At 44.2% G+C, this 20,078-nt stretch overlaps 1 protein-coding gene across 1 annotated transcript in view; it reads right to left on the reverse strand.

Moving 5' to 3' along the window:
* Positions 1 to 20,078, reverse strand: part of LOC311224321 (gastric inhibitory polypeptide receptor-like) — a gene marked incomplete at its 3' end in the record, with an annotated part of 56,835 nt that overhangs the window by 20,754 nt on the left and 16,003 nt on the right. Inside the window, 9 exon segments of the mRNA XM_084309265.1 lie at positions 6,241 to 6,329; positions 8,546 to 8,615; positions 9,433 to 9,493; positions 10,501 to 10,660; positions 11,328 to 11,453; positions 11,456 to 11,483; positions 15,132 to 15,238; positions 18,407 to 18,528; positions 19,018 to 19,125. Of these exon segments, the coding sequence (XP_084165391.1) occupies positions 6,241 to 6,329; positions 8,546 to 8,615; positions 9,433 to 9,493; positions 10,501 to 10,660; positions 11,328 to 11,453; positions 11,456 to 11,483; positions 15,132 to 15,238; positions 18,407 to 18,528; positions 19,018 to 19,125 (871 nt within the window).

Raw genomic sequence — 20,078 nt, forward strand, 5'->3', positions numbered from 1 at the left:
GAGCTACGCTCGGCCAATCAGAGAAACGCGGAAGGCGCTCGGCCAATCAGAGAAACAAGGGAGCGCATGTTGGTTGCCTAAAGTGTTCACGCGTCCCGGCAACCTTCCACCCACTTCTCTAACCTTCAGGCCACCGCTGGCCCCAATATGAAATGATATGAAAAGTTCCTCTTCAAACAAAAATCACTGTAATAATATTAGTATTATACAGTATTATATAATATATTATTTTATATACAGTATATTATATTACATGTATTGTTATTTATGAAAATCTAACGCCAACAGTTCTTTGATTTCACATAAGCTACTGTGAAAGTCTTATAGCTTCTCTATAGCCCTCCCCCTATTCAAAAGTAAACTTCAGTAGCCTGCAACGCAAAGTCAGGATTTTCACGTGTTCAACACTGGGGTCACAGGAGTCCACCTATCTCAAGCCCCGGCCCCTTTTCCTCCATCCTACAATCACAATCAAGAAAAGAGGGCGGGGCTTGACATAGGTCAATTGTATTACTTCAATATGAGTTAAGCCATAGAAGCATCGGCTAGGGTTGATCTCCCTCTTGCTATTGCTGCTGTCATTTGGACATCCTAAACCCCAATTTAGTTGATTTGCTTTTTTGGGGGGAATTTAATCTAGAATTTATTTAATGTGTATAATTTCCGACAGAGACAGTGACTCAGGAGGTAGCACAGTCATCTGGTAATCGGAGTTGATTCCGGCTTCTTGTGCAAGACACTTACTGCTCCTGGTGAGCAGGTTGGCACCTTGCATGGTTGCCTCCCCCATAAAAGTGTGAATGCACGGGTGAATGTGAGGCATGAATTGTAAAGCGCATTGGATAAAAGACTTGATCATCCTTTACAAGAAGAAAATGGCTCAGTCCACAGGCTACAAAGCGGTTGTTTGCATTATAAAGTTACATTCTTAAATTACTGTTAATAATGTAAAGTTACATTATTAATTATCGACTGTATTTTTTTTTTCTTTTTATTAATTTTTTTGATCTTTTTCCCCCTCCTTTTTCCTCCGATTTTCTCCCATCCCAATGTTAGTCATTATGCCAATTCCCAATCCCATTCCTGGTCGCTGCGCACTTACCCCCCACAGTCGGTCTGGGAGAGTGGAGGCTATCACGTGCTTCCTCCGACACACGTCTAGCCAATCAACCGCTTCTTTTCACCTGGCAGCGCGGACTCTCACTGAGAGCATGTAACGTGTGGAAGGATCACACTACCGCCCTTAGATCCTTTTTAGCGGTGTGTGTGTGTGTGTGTGTGTGGGTGTGTATGTGTGTGTGTGTGTGTGTGTGTGTGTGTGTGTGTGTGTGTGTGTGTGTGTGTGTGTACGTGCGTGCGTGTGTGTGTGTGTGTGTGTGTGTGTGTGTGTGTGTGTGTGTGTGTGTGTGTTTCCTGTAGGGCCAGGGTTAGGTCAGAGGATCAGGAGGATCTTTCCTTAACGATGCCAAGTCTTCAGGTCCCTTGGGGCCTGAACTCAATATCAATATCAAGCGGGATGATTCTGACCGGCCCGCGAAAGATTACATGATAATAAAAAAAAATTAAAAAAAAATTAAAAAAAATATTTTTTTTTAACTTTTTTTTTTTTTTTTTTAACTTTTTTTTTTTCATGTCAACGTTCACACGCACAGTATACGCTTAGGAGACATGCTCAGAAGATGTTGGTTCTTTTTGGATCCACCTACATATGTGAACAGACATTCTCAGTCATGACGTTTACCAAGTCCAGGTACAGATCCTCTCTCACTGATGAACATCTGGCAGCTGTGCTTCGCATCTCCACCTCAGACATGCAACCTGACTTTGATGGACTTGTTAAAGCTCAACAGAGACTGGATTTCTCACACTGAATGAAAAAAAAAGAACTGAAGAACACTCAAATGTGGAAATATAACAAGTGAAATGGGACACTTGATCTTTTTTTTTCTTTTTTTTGCACAGTTCTGAAAACATTAAATGTTTAATATAGGCATGTAAAGTAAAAAAGGCTACACAACTGGGACACTTTTCTTTACACAGTTCAGTGACATGTCTTGTTTATTTTTGCTATAAGATGATGTGATGTCTTTAGAAAGCTAAGAAAATCCTTGTTTCAATAGTATATGAAACTCAAAATGCCCTTTGTTATTAATGTTTCACATTTTGTTTATCATTTTGGAAATAAATTCTATTTGAATAAATGATATTTTTGAAAGCTAACCTCACCTTTTAATTGCCAAATAATAACATACACTCTTACCAGGGGTCAAAACAATGCCATTTACTGCTTTTTATATAGAAATAAAATGTATATTATGCATAATTGAGTTTGGAATTTTGGCCCGGCCCCCCAACATATTTTCAGTTGCTCATTCGGCCCCCCGGGAAAAATAATTGCCCACCCCGCTCAACCTCACAGAGCCACACATCACAAGACTTTATGGCTCTGGTTTCTGCTACGGCTGATCCAGAAACTGCAGAAGGAAACATACTTTAAGACTATAATGTATAGACTGTATGTAAATAGTATAACTCTATCTAATATAATGTAACTTATATTCATATATAATCAGTGTTAATTTAGTCAACGAAGATGATGACTAAATATGGTCATCAACAAAGCTTTTTTCCCTGACGAAAACGAGACGAGACATCACGCTAATGGAGATCATGTGACACTAACGTGACAAAATTATTCATGCAATGTCGTTGACTAAAAACAACAACATAAAATCTTGCTAAACGTTTATTCAACTTCAACGTCAAAACACTGTTTACTTGCTACTTGCTAGCTAACAGGAACTCGTTTGCCGACAGGAAAGTAACAAATGTGGTAATATTGAGTTGAATTTCATAAACAGCCTTGTATACTGTTTAGCAGAAGTGGTGGCAGGGATAGTTGAATAGACAAAGGTCACACCTACTGTGACCAGATAGTACTGTATGGTAATCTGGCCCAAAGGGTCAAAGAGTATTCAGAGGACATCAGGCCAGCCCCCCCTCGTGAGACAAGACAGGCCCCTTCATCTCAGCAAAAGATCACATCAACGGGGGCCACCGCTGTCCCATCACGTCGCCACAACCCAGGGGGGAGGGGCTGCCAGCGCCCACAGGAGACCGCTCACAGAAGACGCCCACGGACCAACTGTATTATGTAAAGCTATTATTGGCTAGAAATTAGAGTATATAAGAGGACACAAAATGGTAGTTCAGGAGCCCAGACCGAACCAACCCCAGGGGTCTGCGGCTCCACCCCTCCACCATCGAGAGACTGCTGTGCTGTTTGCATTTTATGTGAGTAAATACATGGGAAACACCATTTGTTGTTTAAGCTTAATGTCTGAAACCAGATTTACTCATGTATAATGTGTGCAGTATGGTAAATGTATGTTCAAATTATGTTGACGGGAGACTGCTTTATGTACATTATTGAGGTTTGAGATGCAAACCTGATTGTGATATTTCTGTACACAGACAGCCCTGTTAATGTTCTCTGATAATCTTTTGTATGTAAAAGGCAACTCTTGGCCCTGGCTCAAATAAATCAGTTGAGTTGAACTACAGTTCTGGTTTGTCTGGTGTACACGTTTTATTCCTCATCTGCTAAGTCAGATGAGGAGACCAACAATTCTATCACGTGTGATCTCTTTTCTCCTCCTTCCAGTTAATCAATCTCATTGTATTGTACTACAATAACCTCAAATTATTGTAGAAAGTCTGTGGGAATTTACCACACAAACATAATTGTCCCTGCGGAACCCTTATCCCCAACACATCGTTCCGTGGGTGAATTATTGTAATGTTCTGGGGTTTTGTGTGTCGCTCTAGTTGTATGGTCTTAGGGGCACCACTGTTATGCTGGGGGTGTTGTTTCCCCCCGGAAGATATGGGAGGATGGACCGGATTTTACGTTGTTGTTGTGAAGCTAGCGTATTTAAGCATTACATCACACGCAGGAGTGGTTTGTGACCAATAAACCATGCCTAGGGGTGGTTGTTAGGCCCGAGGCGCAGCCGAGGGTCGTTAGACCCCCCTAGGCATGGTTTATTGGTCACAAATCACGACTGCACGTGGTGTAAAGCTTTTATACAACTGCCAGATTCATCCAACCTTATTTCTATACAATAAACACACATTAATCGAAGATTTATTGAAAAAACCATCCGCCAGAAAAAGTAGTTCCCACAACTCCATGTGGAAGCAGCTTGAAGTGCATCCAACCAAACTAACACATCCAACTGTGTATTATTGGAATGATTGAGAGAAGTTGCCTCATGTGGAAGCAGCTTGAAGTGCATCCAACCAACTAACACATCCAACTGTGTATTATTGGAATGATTGATTGAAAATTTTATTACCAGATGCAGAATGGGTACAATACAGTACGGCTCAATACACACAATTGTTAAGGGAATGCATAGGAAAAAAACGTTTTCTTCGCCCTATTTTTTTATTTATTTCTTTTAGCCTAAACTTAACCAGTTGGAAACCAGGGGTACAGTAATAAAATTAGCAATCAACCAATCAATCAATTCAATAGACCATGCTCACTTAAAACAGCGCTGCTTCTCTCTCAGTCTGACTCCCCCGCTGTTGCAGACAGGAGTGTGTGTGTGTGTGTGTGCGTGTGTGTGTGTGTGTGTCACAGTGTGTGTGTGCGTGTGTGTGTATGTGTGTGTGTGTGTGTGTGTGTGTGTGTGTGTGTGTGTATGTGTGTGTGTGTGTTTGTGGGTACGCCAGCGTCGGACAGTGAGAGAGAACGCTGCAGTCAGTAGCAAGAAGGAAGTAGAAATTTAAATCAATCAATTAATCTATCAATCAAACCGCGATTTTTCTTTTGTTCTAGATTGCCTCAAGACCCATCAATTACATCATCCAACATTGTTTAAAGGGCTAACACATTCCCCTTGACAGAATCGCTTCATATTTAGTCGTTTAGTCGCCATTAACATATCCATTTGTAAATATTATTGGCCACCTTCTTGTGATCCGGCGGAGTGATGTGATGTGGGTCGGTTGTGGGCGGGTCCTGGGCCAGCAGCGTGGATTGTTGCCAATAAAGACGTGTAAAATGACTGTTTCAGCCAATCAGAATCGAGAAATTTGCATGCCGTTGTATAATACCAGGTAGCTGTGTTGTGTATGAGAAGGGAAGTATCAACTTGTAAAACTGGAATTTTGGAAATAAAGCACCATACAGAAAAGGAACTTTCCTCTTTCTTCCCTACATTACTGCATGACGGATCGCTACATTATGTTGATCCACCACAATAGAACACATTAAATAACTTACATAAGTCTAACCAGCTAGCACTAACGTTAGCTTTTTTTGTTTAGAAAAAGCTCACGCCAACTTATGATACTGTAACTGAGTGGCGAGACTAAACAAAAAAGACTAAATCGAAACTAAACAAAAAATACTAAAATGAAAATACTCAGACCTATAGTTGACTAAAACTTGACTAAACGAAAAATAGATAAAGGTGACTAAATATGATGAAATCGAAAAAGACATGATAAGACGAAAACGAAAATGTAAAATAGCTGACGAAATTAACACTGTATATAATATATACAGTAAATTATATAACATACAATGATCATAAAAAATTGCCTATATCACACACACATTCATATATATGGTCCCATAGGTGGTCATTACAGCGCTTGCTGTGCTATTGACTTGACCTTCAAAATCCCTAGCCTAAATATTCACTTAAAGGGGTAGTTCGGATTTTTGGACATTAAGTTGTGTGGAATACTTGCTTAGTAGTGTAGTTGATGCAACGCCATTAGCTTACTCATGAGTTCTGGCCTGCCGCTTGGTTCCGAGTGAACCGAGGAGTGTCAAAGTATTTCCATATTTGATTCATGTTGGACTGTGTCTGGACCGCAGATTTAAGTTTTTGGTGACTGAAGCTTTTGCCTGCATGTTAAGGTGTGGATTAACACTTTTTTTTGCCTGTCTGACGCTTCCCGGGTTTGCTCGGAACCAGAACTCCGAACACGGCACCCGGTGAGTAAGCTAATAGCATCGACTACACCACTAGCAACTGTAGTATTCCATACAATTTAACGTCCAAAAACCCAAACTATCCCTTAAACTGAAATCATCACTCCACTTTGACCTCTAGTGTCTCTCCTTGGTGAGGAGAATAGAACAATACATTCTACACTTGCAAGTCTTTCTCAAAGTGCTTTTCAGAGCAACGACAGGAGGTGACAGAGTTGTAGTCTCACCTAAACTTGTAGTCAGTGTGCCTCATCTGGTGAGCCTTCAGCTTGGACACCAGGATCTGGAGGACCCGGATGAAGATGAAGAAGTTGACCTGGAGAAATACAGAGATATGGCAGAATGAACGAGTAGTAGATGAATGATGAACCGAGCAATCACTCAATCAATTGAGTAAATTGATCACAAAGAATGCATTGAAATGACAAAACAACAGCGCAGAGTATCAGAGCATCCGATGTTGAGAACGTGATGATGTTCTGGATGATTGTACCGACTATTGTGATTGGAGGATCAATAGAAGAGGGCGGGCCTTGAGATAGGTCAATTAAGTTTGTGGTACATCCTAGATGTGAGAGTTTATGTCTCCACAATGAAGACTTGTCATATATTTGATTTTCAAAGTGATAAAAGCATTACATTATTTCCAGGTTGCGCTGAATTCATTCTTAATTTGGTGTATTTTATTTCTTCTTCCCAAAATTCAAAACTGTAATTATTGAAAATGTGTGTTCTATCATTAATGGTGCTGTAAGTGGTATTTTCTTGGTTGGTAAAATAAGTGGTCTACATGTTAAAATAATACACATACTATACATATATAGTGTCTGGTCAGTAACATGGGTCTTCCAGTCCCTTCTTTCTGCAGTAAACACAAAATACATTTTCTAGTATCCCATTATCCCTTTATCCAATCAGAAGAGAGGGCTCCACACTGCAAAAATCATCTGGCAAAGATAAGAAGTAAAAACTAGTTTTAAGCAAATGTGTCCTTGAAACAAGTAAAATAATCTACCAATGCAGTAACCAAACCTTGAAATAAGTGAAAATATCTAGGGATCTCTCTCCTGATTGGATAAAGTGGGAAGGGATACCAGAAAATGCATGTTCTGTTTACTGCAAAGCGGAGGGACTGGGAGACCCATGTTACTGACCAAACACTCTATATCAGTGATGGCTGTGTGGCAATGTAGAGATATTTAACTTGTACAAAATATCACCTACAGTACCTTTAAAATGATTGCATTTTCAGTTAAGAGTTTAAAAAGCAGTTTTCACCCTTTCCAGAGTTTTAGGCCATACGTTTCTTGCCCCCGTCCTGGTTTACCTATATTGTTCTGTTAGTGGTTCTCAAACTATTGGCAAGTAAAAAACAATATATAATAATAATAATAATAATAATACATTTTTTTTTTAATGTTCTGGCAACATATTCTGGCTAAATATGCCTTGTTTTATAAATGTGTATTGATAACATAGTGCTGTAATAATAAATTATGCATGATAAAATTCAACAACGTGTGCTTTTATTTTGATATTCCTTAATTCCATGTTTGAAATTACGCGATCCCCAAAAAAAGACCCTAAATAAAATGGGGTTGCGGTATGAAAAAGTTTGAGAACCCCTGTTAGACCATCGTCTTGTTGTATCTGTTGAGATAGAGCGCTACGATCACACTGAACTGGAGACAGTAGAGAGAGGCAGACAGAAAGACAGAATCACAGAAGCTCATAGTAAGTGTTGTTGTTACGGCCTGAGCTCCCAGCCTGCAGATAATGTGGCTTGTTTCATGTCCTGCCCACTCATCACTCTGAGTGTTTTTACCGAGAAAAGAACCTGAGAACATGTCTGTTCCCTCTCTAGCGGTGAGTCATCCATGCATTTTAAATAGCTGGGTTCCGGAACTCAAAGCTATATAAATATTTGGTGTGTGTGTGTGTGTGTGTGTGTGTGTGTGTGTGTGTGTGTGTGTGTGTGTGTGCTTGTGTACTATGTGTGTGGGAGCTACTGGTGAGTCGACCATGAACCCCCAACGCTTAACCCTTTCACTACCACACTACAGACGGTTAACCCTTTCACTACCACACTGCAGATGGGTAGTGAAAGGGTTAACCTTATGTAGTGTGGTTGTGAAAGGGTTAACCCTTTGTCGTGTGGCAGTGAAAGGGTTAACCTTCTGTATTGTCGCAGTGAAAGGGTTAACCATTTGGTAGTGTGGTAGTGAAAGAGTTAAAGAGCCATTCCATGGCATGATGTCACAGAGGATGAAAAATACAATACACTCACAGTGTGACACAAAACATCAAGCCAGCAGAATGAACGTCCTGTGTGTGTGTGTGCATGTGTGTGTGTGTGTGTGTGTGTGTGTGTGTGTGTGTGTGTGTGTGTGTGTGTGTGTCTGTGTGTTTGTGTGTGTGTGTGTGTTTGTGTGTGCGTGTGTGTGTGTGTATGTGTGTCTGTGTGTGTGTGTGTGTGTGTGTGTGTGTTTGTGTGTGTGTTTGTGTGTGTGTTTGTGTGTGTGTTTGCGTCACCATGATAGCCAGTAGGATGGGTGAGCGGATGATCCACCAGTATGCCATATTCTCGTTGATCTCCCAACACCTACAGACACACACACACACACACACACACACACACACACACACACACACACACACACACACACACACACACACACACACACACACACACACACACACACACACACAACACACACACACACACAAACATGCACATGCGCGCATTAAAATGCAGAAAAACACATTTGAAGTGTGCGTGTGGGTGTGTATGTGTGCGTGTGAGTGCGTGTGTGTGCGTGTGTGTGACTACGAGAGAGAGAGAGACTGATGGAGAGAGAGAGACTGATGGAGAGGGAGAGAGAAAGACTAATGGAGAGGGAGAGAGAGAGAGACTGATGGAGAGGGAGAGAGAGATAGACTGATGGAGAGGGAAAGAGAGAGACCGATGGAGAGGGAGAGAGAAAGACTAATGGAGAGGGAGAGAGAGAGACTGATGGAGAGGGAGAGAGAGAGATAGACTGATGGAGAGGGAAAGAGAGAGACTGATGGAGAGGGAGAGGGAGACTGATGGAGAGGGAGTGAGAGAGATAGACTGATGGAGAGGGAAAGAGAGAGACTGATGGAGAGGGAGAGGGAGACTGATGGAGAGGGAGTGAGAGAGAGAGAGAAAGAGAGAGAGAGAGAGAGAGAGAGAGAGAGAGAGAGAGAGAGAGAGAGAGAGAGAGAGAGAGAGAGCGAGCGAGAGAGAGAGAAAACCTCTCAATATTTATCACATCGGTCGTCTGAAGTACACGTTATATCCACGATGGATGTGTCACGCAGTGTGTACAACCGAAATGTATGAAGCACCATGTAATATATTACCATTCCATTATTTTATGAAATCGAGAATGACTAACCGTATATTTTCATACAGGTAGCGTACTATAATCCAGGGCACCACAAAGAACACTGGAGTCCCTGTGCACAATAAAACATGTAAACACAACAACAACAGTGCATTAGAGTCTAGACGTTCTGACATTCTGCAACTATGTCTCTTTCAATTACATGATGTCTTTGTCTGCTGCTTGCGCCTCATTCTGTGACACGTGTTGCTGTGAGTGATGGTGCCGCATCGTTTCACTTCCTTATTATAATTTAAACATGGTAGATAAGGCTATGTCCACACTACATAGTTAAAGGTTAACACAACAAACCTTTTAAATAATGCATATTTTTCACCATGTCCTGTTTTCATGTCACTGTTCCAGCATAACTTCCTTGTGTGCCTATTTGCTTGTGTGTGCGTGTGAGTGTGTGTGCGTGTGTGTGGGTGTGTGTGTGTGCAATAATATGTGTGTCCACATCCCAAACTATATATATATACACACACTATGTCCATATTCATTGTGATTAAACTGTAGCAATAATATATGTCTGTATCCCATATACACTGTGATTAAACTAGAGTAGTAATGTGTCCATATCCCACACACTTTGATTGAACTGTAGCAGTAATATATATTGATCCGTACCCCATACACACTTTGATTAAACTGTAGCAGTAATATATATTGATCCGTACCCCATATACACTGTGATTAAACTGTAGCAGTAATATATATTGATCCGTACCACATATACACTGTGATTAAACTGTAGCAGTAATATATATATTTAATTTATCCATACATACACACTTTGATTGAACTGTAGCAGTAATATATATTGATCCGTACCCCATACACACTGTGATTGAACTGTAGCAGTAATATATTGATCCGTACCCCATACACACTGTTATTGAACTGTAGCAGTAATATATATTGATCCGTACCCCATACACACTGTGATTGAACTGTAGCAGTAATATATTGATCCGTACCCCATACACACTGTTATTGAACTGTAGCAGTAATATATATTGATCCGTACCCCATACACACTGTTATTGAACTGTAGCAGTAATATATATTGATCCGTACCCCAGCCTATGAAGACGTATCCACAGAAGTGTCTGTTCTCAGAGAAGACCATGACGACCAGGACGTTGTGCAGGTAGAGACCCTCCACCAGCAGCCAGCAGTAGTTGGCTCCCACACAGTACTGCATCACAATCTGGGCCACACGGCAGCCAGACAGAGCCTGTGTGTGTGTGTGTGTGTGTGTGTGTGTGTGTGTGTGTGTGTGTGTGTGTGTGTGTGTGTGTGTGTGTGTGTGTGTGTGTGTGTGTGTGTGTGAGTGTGTGTGTGGGCGTGCGTGCGTGTGTGCACGTGTGTGTTATGTGAGGGCAGGAGAGAAGGAGAGTTGGTCAGTGGTCAGTCACTATATCATCGCCTCCAATGCAAAGCCAGCACCTTTGACGATTATATGATATCGTAATATAATAACAATGGACATTGGATATATTGCGTTTACAAGAATAAGTGGCATATTCTCTCTCTCCATCTTGATCCCTTTCTCTATCCCTCCTTCCCTCTGTGTGTATGCTCCTCTCTCTCTCACTCTCTCTATATCTCTCTCTCTCTCTCTCTCTCTCTCTCTCTCTCTCTCTCTCTCTCTCTCTCTCTCTCTCTCTCCTCACCTGATCACTGAGGACATCAGACACGTCCCTGTTGTCTCTGAACTGGTGTGTGTCTCTGCTGAGCAGAGCGTCTCTGGTCAGGATGCCTCACCTGATCACTAAGGACATCAGACACATCCCTGTTCTCTCTCTCTCTCTCTCTCTCTCTCTCTCTCTCTCTCTCTCTCTCTCTCTCTCTCTCTCTCTCTCTCTCTCTCTCTCTCTCTCTCTCTCTCTCTCTCTCCTCACCTGATCACTGAGGACATCAGACACGTCCCTGTTGTCTCTGAACTGGTGTGTGTCTCTGCTGAGCAGAGCGTCTCTGGTCAGGATGGACGCCGCTCGCAGGATGAACGAGGCGAACAGGTTGGTGTGTGGATGTAGTTCCTGGTGCATCTCAGCTTCCTGATGACATCATCAAACACCGCAGTGATGTCATATAGTGATGTTTTAAACTGCCTTTTATTTCATCATGTTGCACCAGAGGGATACAGTTGTATACAGTTGTAACAGAGTGGATTTGAACCTGAGACCACAGGATTCACAGGCGGCCGCACTAACCAGCTGAGCTAAAGGGTCAGACCTGTTACTGGTTGACTGTAGTTTACACTAACCCGCTGAGCTAAAGGGCCAGACCTGTTAGTAGGTGCTGGTTGACTGTAGTTTACACTAACCAGCTGAGCTAAAGGGTCAGACCTGTTAGTAGGTGCTGGTTGACTGTAGTTTACACTAACCAGCTGAGCTAAAGGGTCAGACCTGTTAGTAGGTGCTGGTTGACTGTAGTTTACACTAACCAGCTGAGCTAAAGGGTCAGACCTGTTAGCCGGTGCTGGTTGACTGTAGTTTACACTAACCCGCTGAGCTAAAGGGCCAGACCTGTTAGCAGGTGCTGGTTGAGTTTGACTGTAGTTTACACTAACCCGCTGAGCTAAAGGGTCAGACCTGTTAGCAGGTGCTGGTTGACTGTAGTTTACACTAACCCGCTGAGCTAAAGGGTCAGACCTGTTAGCAGGTGCTGGTTGAGTTTGACTGTAGTTTACACTAACCCGCTGAGCTAAAGGGTCAGACCTGTTAGCAGGTGCTGGTTGACTGTAGTTTACACTAACCCGCTGAGCTAAAGGGTCAGACCTGTTAGCAGGTGCTGGTTGAGTTTGACTGTAGTTTACACTAACCCGCTGAGCTAAAGGGTCAGACCTGTTAGCAGGTGCTGGTTGACTGCTACCGACTCGTTAGTAGCTTACAGCCGTCCTCCCCCCCGAGAAGTGCGTCCTTGCACGTTCTGTCGTCCACGTGTGCATTTTCCCAGGGGTTAAGGCACTGAGATCCACCCCCACTGGATACAGATTCACAGGGCAGTGAGATCCCACCGCTGTCACCAATGTAACCCAGTGGATTTGAATCTGGGACCATAGGATCTACAGGTGGGCGCACTAACCAGCTGAGCTAAAGGGTCAGACCTGTTAGCAGGTGCTGGTTGACTGTAGTTTACACTAACCAGCTGAGCTAAAGGGTCAGACCTGTTAGCCGGTGCTGGTTGACTGTAGTTTACACTAACCCGCTGAGCTAAAGGGTCAGACCTGTTAGCAGGTGCTGGTTGAGTTTGACTGTAGTTTACACTAACCAGCTGAGCTAAAGGGTCAGACCTGTTAGCAGGTGCTGGTTGACTGTAGTTTACACTAACCAGCTGAGCTAAAGGGTCAGACCCGTTAGCAGGTACTGGTTGAGTTTGACTGTAGTTTACACTAACCAGCTGAGCTAAAGGGTCAGACCCATTAGCCGGTGCTGGTTGACTGTAGTTTACACTAACCAGCTGAGCTAAAGGGTCAGACCTGTTAGTAGGTGCTGGTTGACTGCGACCGACTCGTTAGTAGTAGAGAAGAGAAGCCCCTCCAAATGGTGAATTCTGCCCACAGATGACATAACATGTCTATAGAAAGCATTGGTGAATATCAGGTAGTGGACCCAGAGGAGTCTGGGATCTTTGCCATAGACATTTTAAATAAATATATCTTTTAAATGTTAGCAATGAAATGCAAACCACTTGAACCCCAGGGTGCCGGGAGTTGTGTTTTGCGCCGCAACTCCAAATGTTAAGATGATGTAGTTCATTTGAATATATCTTTTTACATTTGATTAATTGCGGCACTTTGTCATTTGAAATGGCAGCCTGCTGGAGGAGAACACCCACGCTGGGATCCAAATGGCGTTTCAAGCTAACATTCTGACATTCTGTAACTATGTCTCTTTCAATTACGTGACGTCTTTGTCTGCTGCTTGCGCCTCATTCTGTGACACGTGTTGTGCTGACTGTGAGTGATGGTGCTGATCTTTACCAATTATTTTTTTTATAAAATAAATAAATAAGCAAAAGCAGTAATGAAGACTGACAAAGAGAGGATTACTACTATAGCTAAACATCCTCAGCAGCCAAATGTCTACATCGTCACTTTGAAGCAGAGAGGACTATAAGATATACATCATGCAGCTGTATCTACCTGAAGAGCAGCAGAGAGGACTATAAGATATACATCATGCAGCTGTACCTACCTGAAGAGCAGCAGGGAGGACTATAAGATATACACCATGCAGCTGTATCTACCTGAAGAGCAGCAGAGAGGACTATAAGATATACACCATGCAGCTGTACCTACCTGAAGAGCAGCAGAGAGGACTATAAGATATACATCATGCAGCTGTACCTACCTGAAGAGCAGCAGAGAGGACTATAAGATATACATCATGCAGCTGTACCTACCTGAAGAGCAGCAGAGAGGACTATAAGATATACACCATGCAGCTGTATCTACCTGAAGAGCAGCAGAGAGGACTATAAGATATACATCATGCAGCTGTACCTACCTGAAGAGCAGCAGGGAGGACTATAAGATATACATCATGTAGCTGTACCTACCTGAAGAGCAGCAGAGAGGACTATAAGATATACATCATGCAGCTGTACCTACCTGAAGAGCAGCAGAGAGGACTATAAGATATACATCATGCAGCTGTACCTACCTGAAGAGCAGCAGGGAGGACTATAAGATATACATCATGCAGCTGTATCTACCTGAAGAGCAGCAGAGAGGACTATAAGATATACATCATGCAGCTGTATCTACCTGAAGAGCAGCAGAGAGGACTATAAGATATACATCATGTAGCTGTACTACCTGAAGAGCAGCAGAGAGGACTATAAGATATACATCATGCAGCTGTACCTACCTGAAGAGCAGCAGAGAGGACTATAAGATATACATCATGTAGCTGTATCTACCTGAAGAGCAGCAGAGAGGACTATAAGATATACATCATGTAGCTGTATCTACCTGAAGAGCAGCAGAGAGGACTATAAGATATACATCATGCAGCTGTATCTACCTGAAGAGCAGCAGAGAGGACTATAAGATATACATCATGTAGCTGTACCTACCTGAAGAGCAGCAGAGAGGACTATAAGATATACATCATGTAGCTGTACCTACCTGAAGAGCAGCAGAGAGGACTATAAGATATACATCATGTAGCTGTACTACCTGAAGAGCAGCAGAGAGGACTATAAGATATACATCATGTAGCTGTACCTACCTGAAGAGCAGCAGAGAGGACTATAAGATATACATCATGTAGCTGTACCTACCTGAAGAGCAGCAGAGAGGACTATAAGATATACATCATGCAGCTGTATCTACCTGAAGAGCAGCAGAGAGGACTATAAGATATACATCATGCAGCTGTACCTACCTGAAGAGCAGCAGAGAGGACTATAAGATATACATCATGTAGCTGTACCTACCTGAAGAGCAGCAGGGAGGACTATAAGATATACATCATGCAGCTGTATCTACCTGAAGAGCAGCAGAGAGGACTATAAGATATACATCATGTAGCTGTACCTACCTGAAGAGCAGCAGGGAGGACTATAAGATATACATCATGCAGCTGTATCTACCTGAAGAGCAGCAGAGAGGACTATAAGATATACATCATGTAGCTGTACCTACCTGAAGAGCAGCAGAGAGGACTATAAGATATACATCATGTAGCTGTATCTACCTGAAGAGCAGCAGGATGAGGAAAGCCAGAGACAGACTAGCCAGGCTAATGGAGTAGCCTACTGTGTACATGATTCTGAAGTAGGCCAGTATCATCATCTGGTTTTCCTGTAGAGACACAGGAGAGACACAGGGGGAGATACAGGGAGAGACACAGGGACAGACACAGGAGAGACACAGGGAGAGACACAGGGACAGACACAGGGGGAGACACAGGGAGAGACACAGGGAGAGATACAGGGAGAGATACAGGGAGAGACACAGGGAGAGACACAGAGAGAGACACAGGGGGAGACACAGGGAGAGACACAGGGAGAGACACAGGGACAGACACAGGGGGAGATACAGGGAGAGACACAGGAGAGACACAGGGAGAGACACAGGGAGAGACACAGGAGAGACACAGGGAGAGACACAGGAGAGACACAGGGAGAGACACAGGGACAGACACAGGGGGAGATACAGGGAGAGACACAGGAGAGACACAGGGGGAGACACAGGGAGAGACACAGGGGGAGATACAGGGAGAGACACAGGGAGAGACACAGGGGGAGACACAGGGAGAGACACAGGGGGAGACACAGGGAGAGACAGGAGAGACACAGTAGAGACACAGGAGAGACACAGGGAGAGACAGGAGAGATACAGGGAGAGACACAGGGGGAGACACAGGAGAGACACAGGGAGAGACACAGGGACAGACACAGGGGGAGACACAGGGAGAGACACAGGGAGAGATACAGGGAGAGATACAGGGAGAGACACAGGGAGAGACACAGAGAGAGACACAGGGGGAGACACAGGGAGAGACAGGAGAGACACAGGGAGAGACACAGGGAGAGACACAGGGAGAGATACAGGGAGAGACACAGGGAGAGACACAGGGGGAGATACAGGGAGAGACACAGGGAGAGACACAGGGGGAGACACAGGGAGAGACAGGAGAGACACAGGGAAAGACACAGGAGAGACAGGAGAGATACAGGGAGAGACACAGGGAGAGACACAGGAGACACAGGGAGAGACAGGAGAGACACAGGGAGAGACAGGAGAGACACAGTAGAGACACAGGAGAGACACAGGGAGAGACACAGGGAGAGACAGGAGAGATACAGGGAGAGACACAGGGGGAGACACAGGGAGAGACACAGGGACAGACACAGGGAGAGACACAGGGACAGACACAGGGAGAGACACAGGGGGAGACACAGGGAGAGACACATGGGGAGACACAGGGAGAGACACAGGGAGATACACAGGGGGAGACACAGGGAGAGACACAGGGACAGACACAGGGAGAGACACAGGGGGAGACACAGGGACAGACACAGGGAGAGACACAGGGAGAGACACAGGGGGAGACACAGGGAGAGACACAGGGAGAGACACAGGGAGAGACACAGGGAGAGACACAGGGAGATACACAGGGAGAGACACAGGGAGAGACACAGGGGGAGACACAGGGAGAGACACAGGGGGCTGTTAGTACAGTAGAGAGAATACACTGGTCACCACAACCTTACTGTGCATTCAGAGAGACTGCTTGACTTGAACAATAAACAAGAAGGACACGGAGGGCCGGCCTACAGTAGTGAATGTCCCTACCTGACTGACTGACTCCCCCTTGTTGAAACATGCATGTGTGAGTGTCTTGGTCGGGTCTGACTTCACTAGACTTGCCTTTTTTCAAGTTGTCTAATCTGTACATGTGTCTCCCTGTCTCCCTGTGAGTGGCTGTCCCGGAGTGATGACCGGAGTGCTGGACGTCCCGTGATGACCGGGAGGATGCGACCCTCTCTGCGTCGCCCCCTGTCTCCCTGTATTCGGCTGTCTCGGAGTGATGACCAGAGTGTAGAACGTCCCGGGAGGACGCACCCCTGTGCCTCAACTAGAGCCGCTATCAGTTCTATCTTTAATCTTATAAAATGTTCAGTTGCTATCACTATCAGCTCTATATAAATTTTTTCAAAATGTTCAGTTGCTATCGCATGCACTCATCTGTGTTTCACTACACACATGGGTGCATGCTTACCAACTGTTCGCCTGTTTTTAATGCAACATGCAACACTAATATCACCGACATCTAAGAAGGGAGATCCCCCCTTAAATGGCCCTTCTAAGATTTCTCTCCTCCACATTGCCTGTGGGAGTGTTGAATAATATTTTTTTTTATCCACTTTTTCTCCCATTTTCTATTTTTTCTCCCATCCCAATTTCGTATCATCCAATTCAACCCTCCCCTGTCTCGAACGCTGTTTCTTGCCTCCCACAAGCCGGCTGCAATGTGGACTAAGTCATACATAGCACAAGTCCCCTCCGATACTCGAGGTAGCAGCCGTCGCATCTTTTCACCTGCGCAGCGCGATCTTTCAGCGTCAGGGGTCTGCGCTTTGGAGGGGCCCCGCCCCCATCGATTCCTGATTGTACTGCGCAGGCGCACCAACCGACCTGTAGGAGTCGCTGTCCACACCGCCCGATCCCCACCCATCAGTTTCCCACCCCCTAATACTGCCAATGTGTATTAGTACGGACGACCAGCCAAACTGAAAGCAATGTGGAGCGCTGGGCTCGAACAGGCGAACCCAGCGTCTCCAGTATTCGTGGTGAGCGCCTTCCCCACTGCACCACGTAGCCGCCCGGAGTGTTGAATTTATTATAATTTTTTGGACCTTATGGTATTCTTGTTTTTTCTTGACTTGTTTAAAGAAGACGTGTCTCTGTTAAGCACTTTGAGTTGCATTCCGTGTATGAAAGGTGCTATATAAATGAAGATTATTATTATTATTATTATTATTATTATTATTATTATTATTATTATTATTATTATTATTATTATTATTATTATTATTATTATTATTATTATTATTATTATTATTATTATTATTATTATTATTATTATTATTATTATTATTATTATTATTATTATTATTATTATTATTATTATTATTATTATTATTATTATTATTATTATTATTATTATTATTATTATTATTATTATTATTATTATTATTATATGCCACATGTTTGTGTTTATGTGTGCTGTGTGTGTGTGTGTGTGTGCTGTGTGTGTGTGTGTGTGCTGTGTGTGTGTGTGTGTGTGTGTGTGTGTGCTGTGTGTGTGTGTGTGTGTGTGTGTGTGTGTGTGTGTGTGTGTGTGTGTGTGTGTGTGTGTGTGTGTGTGTGTGTGCTGTGTGTGTGTGTGTGTGTGTGTGTGTGCTGTGTGTGTGTGTGTGTGTGTGTGTGTGTGTGTGTAGGTGTGTGTGTGTGTGTGTGTACCTGCGCTGCCTGCTGGCTGTTATCTGCGTTGCACTGAGAGTGGTCCCTCCACATGTGGCTGCTGTTGTTAGTGGCCCAGCGACCATCAGCACCACACTCCCGCAGGACATAGCCATGATGCACTACACACACACACACACACACACACACACACACACACACACACACACACACACACACACACACACACACACACACACACACACACACACACACACACACACACACACACACACACACACACACACACACACACACACACACACACACACACACACACACACACACACACACACACACACACACACACACACACACACACACACACGTATTACAGGCAGATTTATTTATTTGAAGTGAGCATAAGTGCGTGTGTGTGAGTGTGTGTGCTTGTGTGAGTGAGTGTGTGTGTGTGTGTGTGTGTGTGTGTGTGTGTGTGTGTGTGTGTGTGTGTGTGTATGCGTATGTGAGTATGAGAGTGAGAGAGAGAGAGACTGATGGAGAAGAGAATGAAAGGAAAACTGTGAGAGGAGATGGAGCTAGAAAGAGAAAGAGAGAGAGAGGCGGTAGAGATATTGGTAGAGAGAGATTGGGATATAGAGAGAGAGTACCTTGGTTGTACCAGGGCAGGTACCAGGGACACGGCACCTTGGCTGTGGAGTTTGGTATTCCATCTGACCAGCAGGCATACATATCAAACATACGACCACAGAACATACCTGAGAGAAGAGGAGAGGAGAGGAGAGGAGAGGAGAGGAGAGGAGAGGAGAGGAGAGGAGAGGAGAGGAGAGGAGAGGAGAGGAGAGAAGAGGAGAGGAGATTAGGGGAGAGGAGAGGAGAAGAGAGGAGAGGAGGGGAGAAGAGAAGAGAGGGGATGAGAGGAGAGGAGAGGAGAGGAGAGGAGAGGAGAGGAGAGGAGAGGAGAGGAGAGGAGAGGAGAGGAGATGAGAGGAGAGGAGAGGAGAGGAGAGGAGAGGAGAGGAGAAGAGAGGAGAGGAGGGGAGAAGAGAAGAGAGGGGATGAGAGGAGAGGAGAGGAGAGGAGAGGAGAGGAGAGGAGAGGAGAGGAGAGGAGAGGAGAGGAGAGGAGAGGAGAGGAGAGGAGAGGAGAGGAGAGGAGAGGAGAGGAGAGGAGAATAAAGGAAATGTGAGGGCTGGGTAGGACTGCATGCTGCCCAACGAGGGGGCGTGCCGAAGTTTCTTCCTCGCGCACCTGAGAGTGGTTGGCATTTAGCTCGTCGGGAGACTACAAATTCTGCCGACTGCTTTCCACTCATTGCCAGGTCGCTCTGTATCTACCATCAACTGCCGCGCTCCTGGTGAGACATCGTCTTCGCTCTCTATAATCCCACGGGAGGATTTCCTATGTTCTCACTGGGAGACGTCGTGCCATCCGTTGCTACCATCTACCGCCGCGTCTCTAGGGTGAGACGTCGTGCCATCTGCTGCCTCCAACTCTCTCTCCGTGGGCCTCGTTCCTTGTGTGAGACAACGTCATCGCTCTCAATGTTTCCACGAGAGGATTCCTTTTTTTTTTTTGATCAAATTTTTTTTTATTATTAATTACATGAAACAGGACAACACAATAACCACAGTAACAAAAAACATAACTTTCACAGGAGAATAACAAACAATAATAATACAGAATAATAAATTATAAAGACAAAAAGAAA

Source organism: Notolepis coatsorum (genome assembly GCF_963971535.1).
Source record: "Notolepis coatsorum genome assembly, chromosome: 1".
NCBI lineage: Eukaryota > Metazoa > Chordata > Actinopteri > Aulopiformes > Paralepididae > Notolepis > Notolepis coatsorum.